At 40.6% G+C, this 18,198-nt stretch overlaps 1 protein-coding gene across 1 annotated transcript in view; it reads left to right on the forward strand.

The window, feature by feature from the left end:
- Positions 1 to 3,758, forward strand: part of LOC138050903 (uncharacterized) — a 261,256-nt gene extending 257,498 nt beyond the window's left edge. Inside the window, exons 11-13 of the mRNA XM_068897157.1 lie at positions 800 to 883; positions 1,788 to 2,699; positions 3,268 to 3,758. Coding sequence (XP_068753258.1) covers positions 800 to 883; positions 1,788 to 2,699; positions 3,268 to 3,758 — 1,487 coding nt within the window. The remainder of the gene's footprint in view (positions 1 to 799; positions 884 to 1,787; positions 2,700 to 3,267) is intronic.
- The last annotated feature ends 14,440 nt before the right edge of the window (positions 3,759 to 18,198 follow it).

Genomic DNA, 18,198 nt, shown 5'->3' on the forward strand with positions numbered 1-18,198 from the left:
TAATTTTATGTCAACTCGTGTTCGTTTTAGTTCTTACCTCTAAGCACTGTGTCTGACGCAAGCCTAAGACTCCTCCTCGCCATGAGAAAACATTTTGTGGTTATTTTTGGTATGAACACAGACGTTTTGCTTACGGATAAAGCTACAGATACATTTGGAAACTTCTTGTTTGTGTACCAGAAATTACTTTAAAAGCGGCTATACATTGAAAAATCAACCAAGAGGGCCACAGGCCGACCACCCTCTGTTGGTGTTGTTGTTATCGGTCTGTAGAAGGATAAATACATTACGGCGGTTGCGATTTGCTTGGCAATAAGGTTTGTCAATTAAGTCCTGTGTTATGTTGTTTTGGTCGCTCCGAGCTGTTTGAGGCGTCATTTTGAGAGATCAGTTCTCGGCCGACGGCTACATGTAGATAGTCAATGTCCCCGGCCAGGACCCGAACCCGGACCACTCGATCCGGAGTCGAGCACACTAACCATGAGATCACCGCGTGAAATGTGTTGATGTACACTGTGGATACTGCTTGTGCAGTCTTATGTCTGCCAAACAACGAAACCTAGACACGTTCTTGTTATGTGTTGTGTTAGGTACGAACAGTAGATAGTTTAGGTGCCTGCTGTCTAGCTAGGAGAATTCCCAAAAGGGTCAATCAAATGGCTCGCTGCTAATATGGGTTGTTGATCCAGAACTAATGAGATTATGATTCAAATAAGCTCGTATGGTGTATGCCGTTTATCATTTATGCGAATGCCAACTTACTGTAAAGTCATGAATGATTTGGTTCACGAAATTATAGAAGTTTCTACCAAGCAACAAACTCAGTTCCTATTTACAAGTGAAAGCTTCCCATCTTCTTCTGTGGATTCTCATCGAACAGAAGGTATATATGACCTTACGACAATTTGACCGTGTTGGAAATCAACGCGCAAAAAAAAAAAAAATCATTCGCTCGTAAAAATCAATATGTCTGGCAAATCATTGCAGTAAAATGTGTATAGCAAAAATGAGTTTCCTTTATGTATCAACTTTTTTGTTCTGTCCAGCGTGGTTTTAAAATGGATTTATTACTTTAATGTGATCATCACTCCACTTCAATTTAATGTAAATATAGACCTTATTCATAAATGGCGGTCAATTTATAATTCTTTTGTCGAAGTGCAAATCAGCCTACCAAGCCTCGATACCAAACAGTGAATTGAAAAGATTTCTTGCTCTAAAGTGAGGCTTGGTAGGCTAATTTGCACGTGGACAAAAGAATTGTAAATGTGACCGCCATTTATGAGTAAGGTCTATTTATACCAGTATAAAATCCCAGGCCAGGATAAGCCGTGGCTTGAGAAAGCCGTGAACCTAGATTTTGTACCATTTATATACCGGGTGTTCGCGTCCTATGTAAGCCGCGGCCAGAGTAAGCCCTATTATGTTTATTTTATATGAACTCGTGTTCGTTTTAGTTCTTACCACTAAGCGCTGTGATACGCAAGCATAAGACTCATCCACGGCAAGAGAAAACATTTTGTGGTAACTTTTTGTATGAAAACAAGCGATTTCTCTATGTGGATAAAACAGCAGATACATTTAGATACTCTGCTTGTTCCTGTACCAGAAATGACTTTAAAGGCGGCGATACATAGAAAAATCAGCCAAGAGGGCTTGCAGACCCGCGAAAACTCGAAATTCATTCAGAAGATCAAAGATCGGTTTAGTTAGGAAAGAAGCAAATATCTTTGAATCAATAGACCTCTAAATTGACCCTATTTTCATGGTGTTTGTTTGTTTTGCAGCTAATTCTTCATGTCAAAGCCATATCATAGAATCCATAAGACAAATTTACCAAAGGCGTGAAGGGGTGGTTTTTTCAGTTCCTTGGTGTAAAGGGTTCAGCTACCCACTAGAGAACATTTTCACAAGACTTAAGATAGTCCCAAAAGAAAAGACACGCGGAACGCTGAAGAAAGAAATCACCAACATAACAAGTATTTTTACATCACACGAAGAGTGCCAACATCCACGGATTGTACTGATTGAGGGTGAACCTGGCATGGGAAAAACCACCTACTGTCAAAAGCTGGCATATGATTGGGCAACTAAACAAGACCGCGAATGGGACAAGTCTTTCCCAAGAGTAGAGGTGCTGCTTCTCCTCAGATGTCGTGACATTGATTCTACAATCTGGAAGGCTATCGACGATCACATTCTGCCGGAAGAAGTTGACCCAGAGTTAAAAGAAACGTTTTTCCAGTTCGTGCGAGAAAACCCTTCTAAAGTCCTGTTAGTACTCGATGGGTTAGATGAGGCAGACCCTAAAAAATTGGATGTGTACTTTAGTCTTATTCAAGGAAAGCTGCTCCCTGGTTGTAACATTGTTCTTGCTTCTCGTCACGAAGAAGGAAATGAAGTAAGACCCTATTCGGACACCCTGTTGGAGATTCTTGGATTTACCAGAAATGATGCGGAGTGTTTTATAAGGAAGTATTTTCGACACGCAGAACAAATGGGAGAGAAGCTGATAAAAGTACTGTGGCATCCGTATGATGATGATGATGATGATTATGATGATTATGATTATGATCAGCATTTAAAAGATGATGATGATGATGATGATGATGATGATGATGATGATGATGATGATGTTAATGATGACGGTGATGACGTTGATGATCAGCGTATTAAAGGATCTTTAGAAGAAGAATTGTGTTGGTTTTATGTTAACTCGTGCTTGTTTTAGTTCTTACCTCTAAGCACTGTGATACGCAAGCCTAACACTTATGCACGCCGGCAGAAAACATTATGTGGGAATTTTTGTATGAAAACAAAACGTGGATAGGACAACAGGTTCATTTAGAAACTCTGCTTGTGTGTGTACCAGAAATGACTTGTAAAGCGGCGATACGTAGGAAAATCAGCCAAGAGGGCTTGCATACCACTGAAACCTCTAATTAACTCACAGGATCAAATTTAGCTTGTGATAGTCATTTTCTGACCCGCCAGCTTTTCAGCAAATATATTTGCGTCAGTACATTCTCGCAATTTCTTCACGAAACTTGACTCGCACACTTTATTCGTGTGAATAATGAATCTTAATGTGAAGACGGATTAGCTAGGAAATCGGTAAGCCAAGAATAGTCTACCAGAAGGAAGGGATGGATTTTCGCTTTGAAATTGGAAATCGTCTCTCACTCCTGAAAAAAGGAAAAGCTAGTAACTCTGAGTCAATCAACTTCTAAATGACCCTATTTTCTTGGTGTTTGTTTGTTTTTGCAGCTAGTTCTTCATGTCAAAGTGATATCATAGAATCCATAAGACAAATTTACCAAAAGTGTGAAGGGGTGGTTTGCCCAGTTCCTTGGTGTGAAGGGTTCAGCTTCCAACTAGAGAACATTTTCACCAGACTTAAGATAGTCGCAAAAGAAAAGACACGCGGAACGCTGACGAAAGAAATCACCAACATGACAAGTATTTTTACATCACACGAAGATTGCCAACATCCACGGATTGTCCTGATTGAGGGTGAACCCGGCATGGGAAAGACGACCTACTGTCAAAAGCTGGCATATGATTGGGCAACTAAACAAGACCGCGAATGGGACGAGTCTTTCCCAAGAGTAGAGGTGCTCCTGCTCCTCAGATGTCGTGAAATTGATTCTAGCATCTGGGAAGCTATTGACAATCAAATTCTGCCGGAAGAAATTGACCCAGAGTTGAAAGAAACGTTTTTCCGTTTCGTGCGAGAAAACCTTCTAAAGTCCTGTTAGTGCTCGATGGGTTAGATGAGGCAGACCCTCAAAAAATTGGCTGTGTACTTTAGTCTTGTTCAAAGAAAGCTGCTCCCTGGTTGTCACATTGTTCTTACTTCTCGTCACGAAGCAGGAAATAAAGTAAGACCTTACTCGGACACACTGTTGGAGATTGTGGGATTCACGAGTAGTGATGCGAAGTGTTTTATAAGGAAGTATTTTCGACACGCAGAACAAATGGGAGAGAAGCTGATAAATGTACTGTGGCATCCGTATGATGATGATGATGATTACGATGATGATGACGATGAATGATGATGATGATGATGATTTATATGATGACCAGCATATTGAAGGACCTTTAGCAGAACTGACAAAAAACCCTTTAAATACACTTCTGCTTTGTGTGCTTTTCGAAGATTTTGGCGGCATTCTACCAAAAAACAGAACACAGCTGTACGTAGAGATTGTTCTCTTCGTTTTGAGACGATACGAAATGAAGAACCACTTACCAAGTAGTGGTAATGACCTTCTAATAGTTTACAAGAAGGAACTGATGACCCTAGGGAGAATGGCGCAAGAATCTCTTTTTAAAGGAGAGGGGCATTTCGAAGACGTCGAAGGGAATTTCACGGAAAGTCTGTTCATTAAATTTGGCTTTCTCTCGATCCAGGCTGGCGGTAGCAAGAGAACGCCTTGTTTCCGTTATAGCTTTTTTCACAAGAGTTTTCAAGAATTCTTTTCTGGTCTACATCTTGCGTTTTCTATCCTGGATGGAGAAATTGATAAGGAGTCAGTTCTGACTGACGAAAGATATTTTCGTGAACTAAATCAAGTTTTCATGTTCATGAGTGGAATCATAGCGTCGCAATCCGAGGAAACGGCAGTGTCGATTGTGAATGGTGTTGCCTCACGTGTAAATGTGAGAGGCCGCAGACCTCTGCATGACGCAAACTTGTACCTGAAGTTAGCTTTAGATGTCATAGAGGAATGTAAACCATGCTCCGAAAACCTGTATGCTAAATTAGCTAATACCTTTGGCAAAAGTCTTGATTTGACGGAAATTGAAATGCACTTCAAATCACGTGCGAGCATTGCTGCCCTTTCCCAGGCCCTTGCAGTAAACACCTCCCTTACTACTTTGGATTTGTCTAAAAGGTTCATTTGTGCTGAAGGTGCTACTTCACTTTCCAAGGCCCTCACAGTAAACGCCTCCCTTACTACTTTGAAATTGTCTTGGAACTTCATTGGTGTTGCGGGTGCTACTTCACTTTCCCAGGCCCTCGCAGTAAACACCTCCCTTACTACTTTGAATTTGTCTCACAACTCCATTGGTGCTGAGGGTGCTACTTCACTTTCCCAGGCCCTCGCAGTAAACACCTCCCTTACTGCTTTGCATTTGTATGGGAACTCCATTGGTGCTGAGGGTGCTACTTCATTTTCCCAGGCCCTCGCAGTAAACACCTCCCTTACTACTTTGGATTTGTCTCGCAACTTCCTTCGTGCTGACGGTGCTACTTCACTTTCCCAGGCCCTCGCAGCAAACACCTCCCTTACTACTTTGAATTTGTCTTCGAACTGCATTGGTGATGAGGGTGCTACATCACTTTCCCAGGCCCTCGCAGTAAACTCCTCCCTTACTACTTTGAGATTGTATCAGAACTCCATTGGTGCTGATGGTGCTACATCACTTTCCCAGGCCCTCGCTGTAAACACCTCCCTTACTAGGTTGAGTTTGCCTTGGAACTCCATTGGTGATGAGGGTGCTACATCACTTTCCCAGGCCCTCGCAGTAAACACCTCCCTTACTACTTTGAATTTGTCTGTAAACTCCACTGGTGCTCCTCCCCATAGTTTTGACTCTCGCATGAAACTGTGATGAGCATGATATTCTTTCTAAAGGTTTCAGTGTTTACATCGACGCCAACAGGATCATGACTCACAATAAGCAAGGACGACGGCGACTACGAGAACGTTGTTGTGTAAAAATATTATTTCCTTTTACTGTAATAATTTTCCATGTCTCTCCTCGGCTTGGAAAGTGTGAATACACAATCCAGGAATAAAACTGATGAATGGAGTGTGGATATTTAGAGAGAAAATAGTCATGTTCTCTCGTTCTCCACATGACCTCAAATTTGATCTTTCACGTCGTAGTCAAGACGAGAACGGCCAAAAAAAAATTCTATCAAAATGTAAAACGCACGTGCATGGCGTGCAAAGCTTTTTTTTTGCCCACAAAATATGCAAATTTATGGCGTTCTCGTAGCCGTTGTTGTAGTCGTTGCTTAAGGTCCCTATTGTCTTTTAGTGTTGTTGTCGAATTTGGCGACTATCTCACTTCATCTTTCCACCCCTTGTTTGTTGGTAAGCATGCACTGAAAGGTTAAAAGTCACTTTCTTGCTAGTGCGTCACGAGAAATTAAGGGTTACATACATAGAAATACACCCAGTTTTTCCCCTTGTGATATGTTTCAGTTAAAGTGTTGCTCTGATAAAAAATCACGGTCGAGTCTTTTTTTGTCTTCGGATTTTGAAAGTGTGTTTGCGGAACACTTGACTGGCCAAATGTTTGGATTTTGCGGTCCGCCATTACTTACGTTCAAAACTGACCGATTGGACATTAGTGGGTTGGATCTAAGGGTTAGGTGACGTCATTTACTCACTAGTTAAATGTTTATTATATATGCAAACACGAGTTTAAAAGTCTGAAAGCACGAAACTCCCCTGCTGCATATCAAGTCAGCCGCGTACACACGCACTGTGACTTGAGTCTTTCACGTCATTTTCTCCTCGATCCAGCTCTCTCAGGAATTTAAAGTTGGTAATGGCAGACCATTTAAAAGGAAGCTGTCAGTTAAAATCTTGAAATCAAAGCTTCAAACTTGGTGTTAAGTTAACGTAGTTTTGAAATCCAAAGAAAAAGAAGGATCAATTTTTTGGTCATAGTACAGCTTTAAGGTATTTTACATAAAATAGAAAGGAAGATGTGGTACTGAAGATGTCCGCATCGATGGTAGACAGCGGGCGCGCAATCCGATGACTTTTTATACTTCCGTCAGTTTTCCTTTTTGAATCTACTTCAATTTCACAAAGAACTCAAGCCGGTCAAATGCTAAAAGCGCCAGTTTCGTTGCACCACATTCTTTGTCTCTTTTTTAAAATAGACCAAATCGGCTAACTCAGTGTTGTGCCCAATTGAGATCCTTTGAGAATAAAACGTTTTGTTCCAAGTATTTTCATATTATTTAAATGTGAATGCTACATTACCATGTAAATGCATTATAAACCCCGAGAGATTTGAATGGAAACTTTTCCCCTAGTGTATAAACGTAGTCTAAGAAATGTGTCTGTACATGAATGCTCTTTACAAGTCACAGTGATAATATGTAAATCAGTTCTGAACAAGTGTTTTTTGAAATACCTTTTTGGTGAAATTCTACTTTTCTTTGGAGCACAGTGCTCCTGAATATGTGAGAGCAGGATAACAAATGAATTTTAGTAGAAATTATTTGGGCAAATGTTAGTTTCAGTTGGGTGCTTTCATTTATGTATCAGCAACACGTTCGTATTAAAAGAGATATAAGCACAAAACGGTAAAAACGAACGATAAAAAAAGTGAAATTCGACGTTTCAGAGTAGTCATGACTCCATTATCAAGGAAAAAATTATATCAGATAATGCAAATTACAGCATTGAAAGGGACAACAACACATTGATTAATTTTGTCAGGTCTCTTAGATACAAAGAGTGCTGCGGCTTTTCAGATTCAGGTTCAGTAATCTGATTCTTGTAAAATAAATTTATTTACATGCTAATAACAAATGAATTTTAGTGGCAACTATTTAAGGCACATGCTAATTTCAATAGGCCATTCTCGCTTGATAGTGAGGCAGTGAGGACAAAAAAGATCGAAACACTATGGAATGAATTTGAAAAATATTTACATATCATTCACTTTCCTTTGTCTTTATCCTCTAAACCTCTCTTTCAAGCTTAATTTTAATATATCCAAGAAGGCCTATTCTGTGCTTTAATTGATGCATCAATATGCACGTTAATGTTGTTAGGTCTATTAAGCTGCAGCAATCTTTGCAGCTTTTCACATTCAGGTTCAACAAATCTGACAACATCCTTGTAGAGTAATTTATTAAGGTGTTCGCTTAAATAGTGTTTTATTGTGTATAAGCGATATCTATATATTCCTGCGTTTTCAAGGCGAAACAAATAATCTTTTTTTGGTATCCTGTTTATGCAATTTTTCAAAGGTCTTATCAAGGAAATTTCTCGATTACTTTGCTTTGTGGAAATATGGTGTTTTGTTTACGAATTAAATCAATTTAACAAGAGAGTTTGATCGGTTTATTCTACTTATCGGGAGCAGCGAGTTTCAGAGGGTGAAGTGCGAGTTAAAGACGAAAGAGAGAAGTGATTCTCACACTTATCTGGACAATTTAAGCAATTGTCTCTTATTGTAGACACCCTTACCCCACTATCTACCCCTTAGTTTTCGAGTATCTTTATTGTATCTTAAATAAATGCATATTTGAAGTGCGGGTTAAAGACGAAAGAGAGAAGTGATCCTCACACTTATCTGGACAATTTAAGCAATTGTATCCTTATAGAAACCTGGAAAATTCAGGTGGCTTTCAAGTGACTGGCTTCAGTCATATCTCACTTGGTAGAACACTCTATCGGCATCGCAGAGGTCGTAGGTTCGGATCCTGAAAGTTGCAGGTGTTAAATTGTCCAGATAAGTGCGAGGACCACTTGTCTTTTTCGTTTATCGCATCCCTTGGCAAATGGAAATTGTTTGCTTGGTGGCCTCGAAAATTTCCCCCTAAACAACCTCTCCCTCACGTGCTTACTTGGAAATGCTAATCCGTTACATGGTCCTTAGACCAGGAAAAAAGTACCCGTAGTTTCATGCCCTGATACGTCTTCCTTTTCAAGACATACTGATTTAATAGCAGCCGAAATACGCACGAACAGCTTCGGGACTCGAGTTTCGACAAGAGAGCCCCTGCAGGTTAATTGCGGGGAATAAAAGCTCCGTGGATCGGTTCGCTACAAGACTCAAATAATACCTTCCGATACCTTGCTCTTTAACAATCTTTTAACATGAGCGAGAAAAGCAGTGTACGGCTTAGGCGTTTCATTCTAGAACGACAAACGTCAGCGCAATCAGTGCTCTTGGGACAAAAAGAAGATCCTGGCAGGCGTGTCGGTCCGAAGAATCACGTTATCTTCTGGTTAAAAATTGTCTCATTCCAGCGTCACATTTTCGTTTTAGTTCTCGCTCGATAGCTTTGGTTCTTGGTAAGAAAAAAAAAAAAACAATTTCCGCCGAAAATTACTGTTTTCTTAGTCACTGAACTGAAGCTTCCTTTATAGGGCAGATATCTTTCTGAGAGACCGTAAAAGTCGTGCCGGCCACTCGTTGAAAAAATTTAAATAATGAAATAAAAGTTCAAGAATAAGCTTGAAATAGCAAGAAAGTCTGCCGTCACAAATATTGTTTGCATTCTGCTGGGCATTGCACTCCACTCTTTCTTTGTGTTTTGTTTATCTGATCCGAGCCTTGTGTGCTTGGCATTATTTATTAGAAGGTGCTTTGCAAACAATGGAAAATTGTTTTCACCAGAAAGCATATGATGTTGCTTTTTGCTCAAGAAACAAGTAGAACGGTTACCCACTATTTCCACCGAGATACATTTCAATTTTGGCGTTGCCATCTGTCTTGGCGGGGCGAGCGAGAAGGTTGGCAGCTGGAGTGGGCCGAGAAGAGAGAGCCTGCGCGCAGGCTATAGCGTTGCTTATAAACCATATAGACTAAAGTTCGTCTTTCAATTTTTGAGAAAAAAGTTCGCCCTTGACAGGGTTTTTGTTCGGCTACGCTCAGTGACTGGTAGACGAAAATGTCTTGCCAGCTTGATGACCAATCAAAAACTTTCCAAAGCTTATAGCGCTAGCCTCACGTACCTGCGTCGCGTTCTGATTGGTTTAATCGCTTGTCTGTGTCCTGGGTACTTAACCACCTTAATAGCTTCAATTTGCATTGCAAGGCAAATTTTTGACACATTTGTTTTGCATGGTTTTGGCGAAAAGACACGGTCTTTCTTGATAATCTATCGAATGAACCTTGTTTTCCTTCACCTGTTTTCAATGCTCCTCGTCGACTGAGTCTGAGCAACTGTCTCCATTGGAGGAGGAGAACGCACGCAACTTGAAGCCAAGACTGTCAGACTGAAAGAAACAAAAAAAAAAAAAAAAAGATTTCATTAGGTGGGTTGTCCAGTTTTTTTTTTCTTTCGGTAATCATCACTTTTAATAAGTTATATTTGTACCGCTAATATTTTAACTGGTACACAAGAAAAGTGATACAGTTTATCTCAAAATATAAATCTCAACACCAGCGAATAACGCATTTTACCGTTACTCCTTTATGGAGCCACACAAGTTACACAAAGTGAACTTAGATGGTAACCATTTGAGTCACGGACGAGTTGTTGAAAGAAATGAGTTTGTCCGTGAGTCAGCGTCACCCGACCCGATCGGCCTTTCTTTTTCCCTAGAGTTTTTTTTATTTTGATATAAAGACGGATATGTCTTTTTTCTGTATATAGGGCCGTAGCCAGTATGAGGCAAACCGAGGCACTTGCCTCACTCATGTTTTCGTGATTCTTTAAAATGAAGGGTGATTTCCAGTGTTGTCTTTAAAATGTACTCATCATAAACACTTAGAATACCTACGTAGAGAATTTAACCGTGGACATTGCCTCTGTCATAATTTTTTTTCTGGCTGCAGCCCTTGTATATACAAAGAACTAAAGTTAACAACAAAAATATCTCGAGGTTTACTTCCACAGAAGAGACCCAGCCGCATTCCATGTCTCTGAAATTCGCCAACTTTTAATTGTCATTTCGACGACAGTTTGAGACGGATAGTCTTAGAAATTTCCTCATGAAATATATACCGACCATCGTGAATTATATCAGACAGAATGAGCTAAGATCTCGGTCGGCATATTCGAGTGGGGATTTTTAAGACAAAAGACTACAACTTGGAAAAGGTCAAAGTCCGTGGTTTTCTTACGTCTGACTTGGCCAAAGGATGAGACCATACGCGGAAAACGAGTATGGGAGGTCTGCAGCAACCCAGCTTTCTAATTGGTCCGTGGTGCTCACATGTATTACATTCAACTCAGTGATAGGTTACGTTTTATACTGCCTCTCTTAACTACTGAAAGAAGACGTTAACTGACCCTTTTCTCATGCAACTCCTCGATGGCTGAGGCCAGAGCACTGCAGCGTAGTGGGAACAACTACGAAGGCACGTTACAAAAAAAAAACAAACAAAAACACCATCGGTGATTCCTTGCTGGCACCTTGGACAGTCTAGCCCCAAAAGCAGCCTTAATGCAAGAAACAATGATAACATAACAGAAAATAAAAGCAAACACATTAAGACACAAGTGAATAAGAGGAACGACATTGATGAATTTCTGACATAACACCAAACTCTCAAGACCAGCCAAAGAAGAAATCTATGGAAGGGATTAGGAGAATGAACTTTTAGATCATGGGAGTCAAAAGGTTTTACAGTTTACTGCGTGTCTTTGCTGTCCACTGCAAAACAACGACGTGACAGTTTATGGAAAATGCCAGCACGTGACTATACATTTTTCTTTTTTCTCCAAACTTCAGCGCTTTCTACACCAGTTTCATTCCTGCCCGGTAACCGGCACATTTTGTCGCTTCAAAAAAAGAGGCTCACACCAGTTTCGCACTCATATCTTAATTAATTCATTGGGTGACCCCAATTTTTATTGCAGGAAAGTGATTAGCAGGGTAAGATAAAACTAGGTGCTGAGTCTAAAAGAAAACTCATAGAGTGGATTCATAGCCACCTTCACAGTTGGAAAATTTTAAGGTGGCTCTGAATCCGCTCCAACTTCTTTGCAGAGTTTTACTGTAGCCTGCTAATCACTTTCCTACAATGAAAATTGGGGATCTCCGAGTGAGATATGAGCTCATGAGCTCCTGATGACGTTGTACAATAAGGGTAAAGTATCGTATAACTGGTTGATATGAGCGATTTTGAAGTAAAGATTGAAATGAAGCCCATCAGAAGGAGCGTCCAACTGGCTTCCGTTGGTGAGGTAGCGTTTTTCCTGACCAATCTATTTTTAGAAATGACGTTTTTCAATTTTCCGCGCTAAGTGTGTCCGCATGAAGGGGCGATCCAAGATTCTGCTGAGTTTGCAGCATTAGAGAGACCTCAGCGCTGATTGGCTACTGAATTGTTATTGACGTTTACAACGATAACGAATGGCGCGAAAGTGGTTCTAAAAATAGATAGGTCAGGAAAAACGCCACTTCATAGAAGCAAAGTGGGAGATGGAGGCTCCTACTGATGGGCTCCTGTCAAAATGCATGCCGCACGTGCAACACGATTATTTTCTTCTTTTTAACCAATCATATTCTTGCTTTCTGGCGTTGTCGTTGCTGCAGCCGTCATCACTTCATTAGGGAGTTTAAGATCTACAACTGCGATGTCGACGAAAACGGCACCTCAAGTCGTCAGCGATTATTCCATCTTGTTCACGTCGTACAATGTGGGCGAAGTATCCAAAAATACTAAATTGGTTGGGAGCGGTTTCGGAGTAAAACTGGAGAATGAAAGGTTTTACATTTGTATGCTCACGTTGTCGTCAAAACCTCAAATTTGATGTTTTCGCGTCTTTGTTGTGCAGAGAACCGCAGAAACACGAGCAACAATGCGTGTCGCATGCGCAGCAAGATTATTTAATCCTCTTTTAACCAATGACTGATTAGGGACATTAAGATCTACGACGGCGACGTGGATGAAAACGTCACCTCTAAATATAACTTTGCAATATCGTAAGTCTTTCGTGATTATTCCATCTCGTTCTCGTCGTACAATGTAGGCGAAGCATCCTCAAGGTAAATTCGTACCAGCGAAATGAAAGCTCATTCGAGCGCCACATTGGATTTTTTCTCAAAGAACCACCTGGGGTGAAATATACATATTATTATTTTCCAGACGAGTACAAATTTTGTTCTCCCATTCTTTTTGCTGAAGACATATCACTTAACATTTGATGACATTTTATTCAAAAAAATAAAACTAAACAAGCAAACTTCTATGTAATATTCAAAGAAATGTTTCAACTTTTCTTTGCCTTGTGTTTTTTTTTCCAGCTTTAGTCTGTTAAGAACATCAACTATGAATTGTTCCAGAAAAGGGCGGATTAGATAGCCTAAAATATCCCGCAAAGCGGAGCATTAGCTCCCATTAGAAACGACAAATGCCTAATGCCCGCCTAATCCCTGGGGTTGGGTTTACATTGACTGGTGCATTAGTTGCACTAGAAAGCATATGATGTTGTTTGCTTTTTGCTCAAGAAGCAAGTATAACGATTACCCAATATTTCAACTGGGAAAATCTCTCTTGGCGGGGCGAGCGAGAAAGATGGGGACTGGGGTGGGCCGAAAAGAGAGAGCCTGCACAAGCTATAGCGTTGCAAGCTTATAAACCATACAAAGTTCTTTGAAACATTAACATATTTCGCTCTTGACAGGGTTTTTGTTCGGCTACGCTCAGTCTTCCCCGCCTTACACTTTATGGAAAAATATAAACCCTGACACCAGCTCATAACACACATTTGACCCGGCATTTCTCGGAGAAACCCAGCGATTAGGGAGCCACACATGTTTTTCTGAAGGTCAAAGTATTAAATTGGCAACCATTTGTGTCACGGACGAGTTGGTGAAAAAGGCACCGGTTTGTCTGAGTCAACATCGTCCGATCATTGGCCTTTCTTTTTTTTATAATTTCTTTATTAAAAAGCAGTTTATGTTTAGTGCTTTTTCATGAGTAAAATGGCTTCACGTTTGGCTAACTGTGGCAGATTTAGAGCGGCAAAAGATATATATTTGATATAAACACGCATACGTTTGCTTTATATGTAGTAAAGATACTTTTAAGGTAAACAACAAAAACTTTTTAAGGTTATTGTTTACAGACTGGGCCCAGTCGTAGTCCATGTCTTTGAAATCCGCGAAGTTTAACCGTCATTTCGTAACCCTAACCCTAAAACGTTTTTCACCATCATGAATGATACTGCGAGAGACTGAGTTAAGATCTCAGTCGCCACATTCGAGTGCGAATTTTTAAAACAATCGACTCCACTCCTGAAAAAGCCGATGTGAGTGGTTTTCTGACGTCTGACTTGGCCTCAGATCGCACGCAGAAAGCGGGTATTGAAGTCCAGCAACCCAGCTTTCTTATTGGTCCATTGTGCTCAAATGTATTACATACAATTCAGTGATTTGCTACGATTTACTCTTAAAAGGCGACTTAACTGACTCTTCTTCCATGTAACTCCTCAATGTCTGAGGCCGGAGTAATGCAGCGTAGCGAGAACTATGAGGGGACGTTCATGTATACCAAAGTTGTCTCCTTGCTGTCACCGCCGACAGTCTGGCCCCAGATGCAGCCTTCGCGCAAAAAACGATCATAACAGAACAGAAAATAAAAGCAAACACATTTTTTAAAATTAATGAAACACTTATTTACAACATTATTAATTACTCATGATGTGTTTTCTTGCAACTGTCTATAACACACTTACAATCCTAAAGGTACTAAACGGACATTCTGCATACCGTAGTCTACTTACAATACAGTGTTGATTGCTTGCTACAAGAGAGTGGTACTAAACAAACAATTTACATACTTTAAGCTGGCTACAATACAGTGTTGACTACTTACTACACGTTTACGATACAATACAAAAGGGTGCGTGCTTTTCAGTTCTTTAAGGCATCCACCTCGTGTGCGCCACCCTTTTAACTTTTGATACTACTAGATTGCAGAATCCGAGGGGCAGTATTTGAAATCGTAAATGGTTTGAACCCAGGAGTCATATCGTAATTAAGTAAAGTACTATCGTCCGGGTGAGTGTAGTCCTGAGAAAGACTGTTTGAGATGACACTGACCGACGTTTCGACAACCTGAGCGGAAGTCATCTTCGAAGTCAAGTGATTTGTATAACGTCAATAGATACTATATAAGAACTCCGGTCGTTGAAGTCATCGGTCAACTTATTCGTGATGTTATTGGTCGACTGTCAGTTGAACCTAGATGCTAGGCTCTCAGAGCTCATTGTGCAGCGTTTTGTCACTTGCACAACATCAGTCGCATCAGGAAATTTCTTAGTCTGGAGGTCACCAAAACCTTAGTTCACGCCTTTGTGACATCGTGCGTTGATGACTGTAATAGCCTTTTGCATGGCATATCTGCATCTCTGCTGAACAAGGTCCAGCGTGTTCTCAACGCTGCACTGAGCTCGGCTTGTTTGCCCCGCACCACGTTATTGCCACATCACGCCGTGAATACGAGATTTGCATTGGCTGCCGATAAGACAGCGTATCCATTTCAAGGTATTGCTGTTTACATTCAAGGCTATACACGGCATAGCCCCTCTTCACATCCAAGGCCTTGTCCTCCTGAAATCGCCAGGTGGGTATGGCTTGCGTTCAACTAGAGGCATTTTGATCACGCCTCCATCAGTGAGGACGAAACTTACATTGGGTGACAGATCATTCTAGGTTGCCGCCCCAAAACTCGGGAAGTCGCTGCCCCACGAAATTCGAGCCATCACCATGCGTTAATGTTTTAAAGCGCCATCTTAAAACCTATCTTTTTAAAGTGGTATACTGATAGTAATAATTATTTTTAATATACTTTTACTTCTATGTATATTTCCTGATTAGTATTAGTTTAGTATTTTAGATTTTGCAAATGTAATGTGCATTTGATCATTTTTTTGTGTTTTGCGCAATGTAAGTGTTAAATTATTCTTCTTATTATTATTAGCTTCAAAAATGTTTTGATGCAGCTCACTTTATTGGTGACGCGTTCCTTGACCATATTAGGTTCAGCAGGTATATGAACTGATATCCTGTGTCCAACGAGCCAATGAAAATGCTGGAAATGTCGTCAGGTGCTCTCATCCTCCACGTGACCTCCAATTTGATCATTTCACGTCGTTTGCAAGACGAGAACGGCAAAGAAATGTATCAAAATGTAAAACACCCGTGCAGGGTGTGCAGAAATATTGTTTTTGCTAATTAAACCTATTGTTATTTGGCGTTCTCGTTGCTGTCGTCGTCGTCTTCCTATAGTTTCCTGAACGCGCGCAACCTGATTACTAGAAAGTGGCTGATGGCGAGAGCTTAAAATTTCGCGCGACGGACGCGCGGCTCTCCCACGCGGAAAGTAAACAAACATGGCTTCCCAACTTTGCAGAGCGTGCAGAACTATTGTTCTTGCTAATTAAACCTATTGTTATGTGGCGTTCTCGTAACCGTCGTCGTCGTTCTTGTTTATCCTAAAACTAACTTGTATACGAGCGGTTTTAGAGTAAAAATAAAGAATGATGGGTTCACATTTGTGCCCTCGTGTTGTCGTCAAAACCTCAAATTTGGTGATTTCACGTTGTTGTTGTGCAGAGCACCGCATGAATTTTTGCTAAAATGTGTGCGGCACGTGCAGCACGATTAAGTTTTCTCTATTAACCAATGATATTGTTGTTCCGTGGTGTTCTCGTTGACGAGAGCGTCGTAGATCGTTAAGTCCCTCACTGCAAAACAACAACGCGATAGTGTATGGAACAGATAAGCACGTGAGAATGCAAGAGTACATTTGTTCATGTTTTCTCCAAACTCGAGCCCCTGTCACACCAGTCTTATTCCTGCATGCCGGATAACCGGCACATTTTTGTCATATCAAAAAGATCTCAATTTTTACGTACTGATTAAAACCCATTGACTCCTATGGTCAAGGTAAAATCTGCTCACGAGCCAAGTGGCAATTAGACCGGAGCTTATCCCGGTTTCTGTAGCTTGAAACAACTAGGAGTATTTCTATTTCCCCCTGGATGGGATGCTAGTCCATCGCAGGAATACCCCTAGCATTAAATTCGCCGGTACCCATTTATACACCTGGGTGGAGAGAGATACCGTGAGAGTGGTGTCTTGCCCAAGAACACAACACAACGTCCCCGGCCAGGGCCCGAACGGACCACTCACTCCGGAGTCGAGCGCATTAGCCATGGGGCCACCCCGCCTCCCACAGTTTTTTTTTCCCACTCCTACGAGTGAGACTTAATATATTTAATTCTGCTTAACGCTAGACGATATTATTCCAGAAAGGTAAATGCGGTAAAATTTTACAAATTTGTATTTTGGGATGATGTTCTTGTTGCTGTCTCTGTTTCTTAGGTAGGAAGCTCCAGTATCGGAGAGCTTTTAAAAGAAACCACGAAGACTATACGGGAACGAAAACGTCTGACTCACTTCAAAATGCAACTTGACGCTATCTTAAGAATTGAGCGATTATTCCATTTTGGTTCACGTTGTACAATGGGTAAAGTGTCGTATGACAGGGTTAGTACGAGCGGTTTTGAAGTGAAGATTGAAAATGCCCTCGCAGTCGTCAAAACCTTAAATTTTGTTTTTCCAGGCCTCAGTGGCATATAATCCATGGTAGGGCCCATATAGTCTCCCTGTATAAATATTCCTCATAAGGCATATCTAACAGGGAGACTATATGGGCCCTACCATGGATTATATGCCGCCTCGGTTGTAGATAACGCTATCCACATACCCTTCGAACAGCTGGGGCCAGGTCGTTATTTGCAGAGTACGGTAAAGAAACGTTCAAAACGCGTGTCTTACGTGCAGCAGGATTATTTTTCTTCTTTTTAATAACTAATCTTAGAACATGGTCACACCCACCCAGCCAATCAGTGCCCAGTATTTGTGTGCTCTATATCCCATAAACTGTCTTAAATTATGTAAAGGAAAGGGAGCTTTGAAGCAAAGGGAAATTGTGGGGCAAATAACTACTCATTAGTAAGCTCAATGTAGAACATACTAATGATTTCTTTGTTTTCCTTTGTCTAAACCCTAATTGTATGCTAATGCTAATTGTAATGCTATTGTAATTGTATGCTAATTGTATGCTATTGTACCCTAATTGTATGTATGCTCTACATAGAGCATACTAATTAATAAGAAAATAGAGCATAGTAATAAATATATAGAGCATACTAATGAATTACAAGTTGCTAATTCAAACAAAAACAGTTTGCAGTTCCCTTTACATAACTTAATTAAGCAATGGATTATTAATCACCAGAATAGCAAAGCCAAATTCGACTTAACAATTTTTAAAGAAAAATTAAACGGAAGAGTGGTCTCACCGCGCTTAGTAACAAGAGATGTGGTTGATGAATTTGCTACATGTTTCTTTCTTGCCTTTTTTATATACATTTTAAATTTTACTTTCTGGCCCCCCGATTGGTGGTAGAAGGGCGTCTGAGACAACTTTCACTAGTGTGCTGCTTGCTCTCTTGTAGATGCAAAC

This window comes from Montipora capricornis, chromosome 6 (assembly GCF_036669925.1).
Source record: "Montipora capricornis isolate CH-2021 chromosome 6, ASM3666992v2, whole genome shotgun sequence".
NCBI lineage: Eukaryota > Metazoa > Cnidaria > Anthozoa > Scleractinia > Acroporidae > Montipora > Montipora capricornis.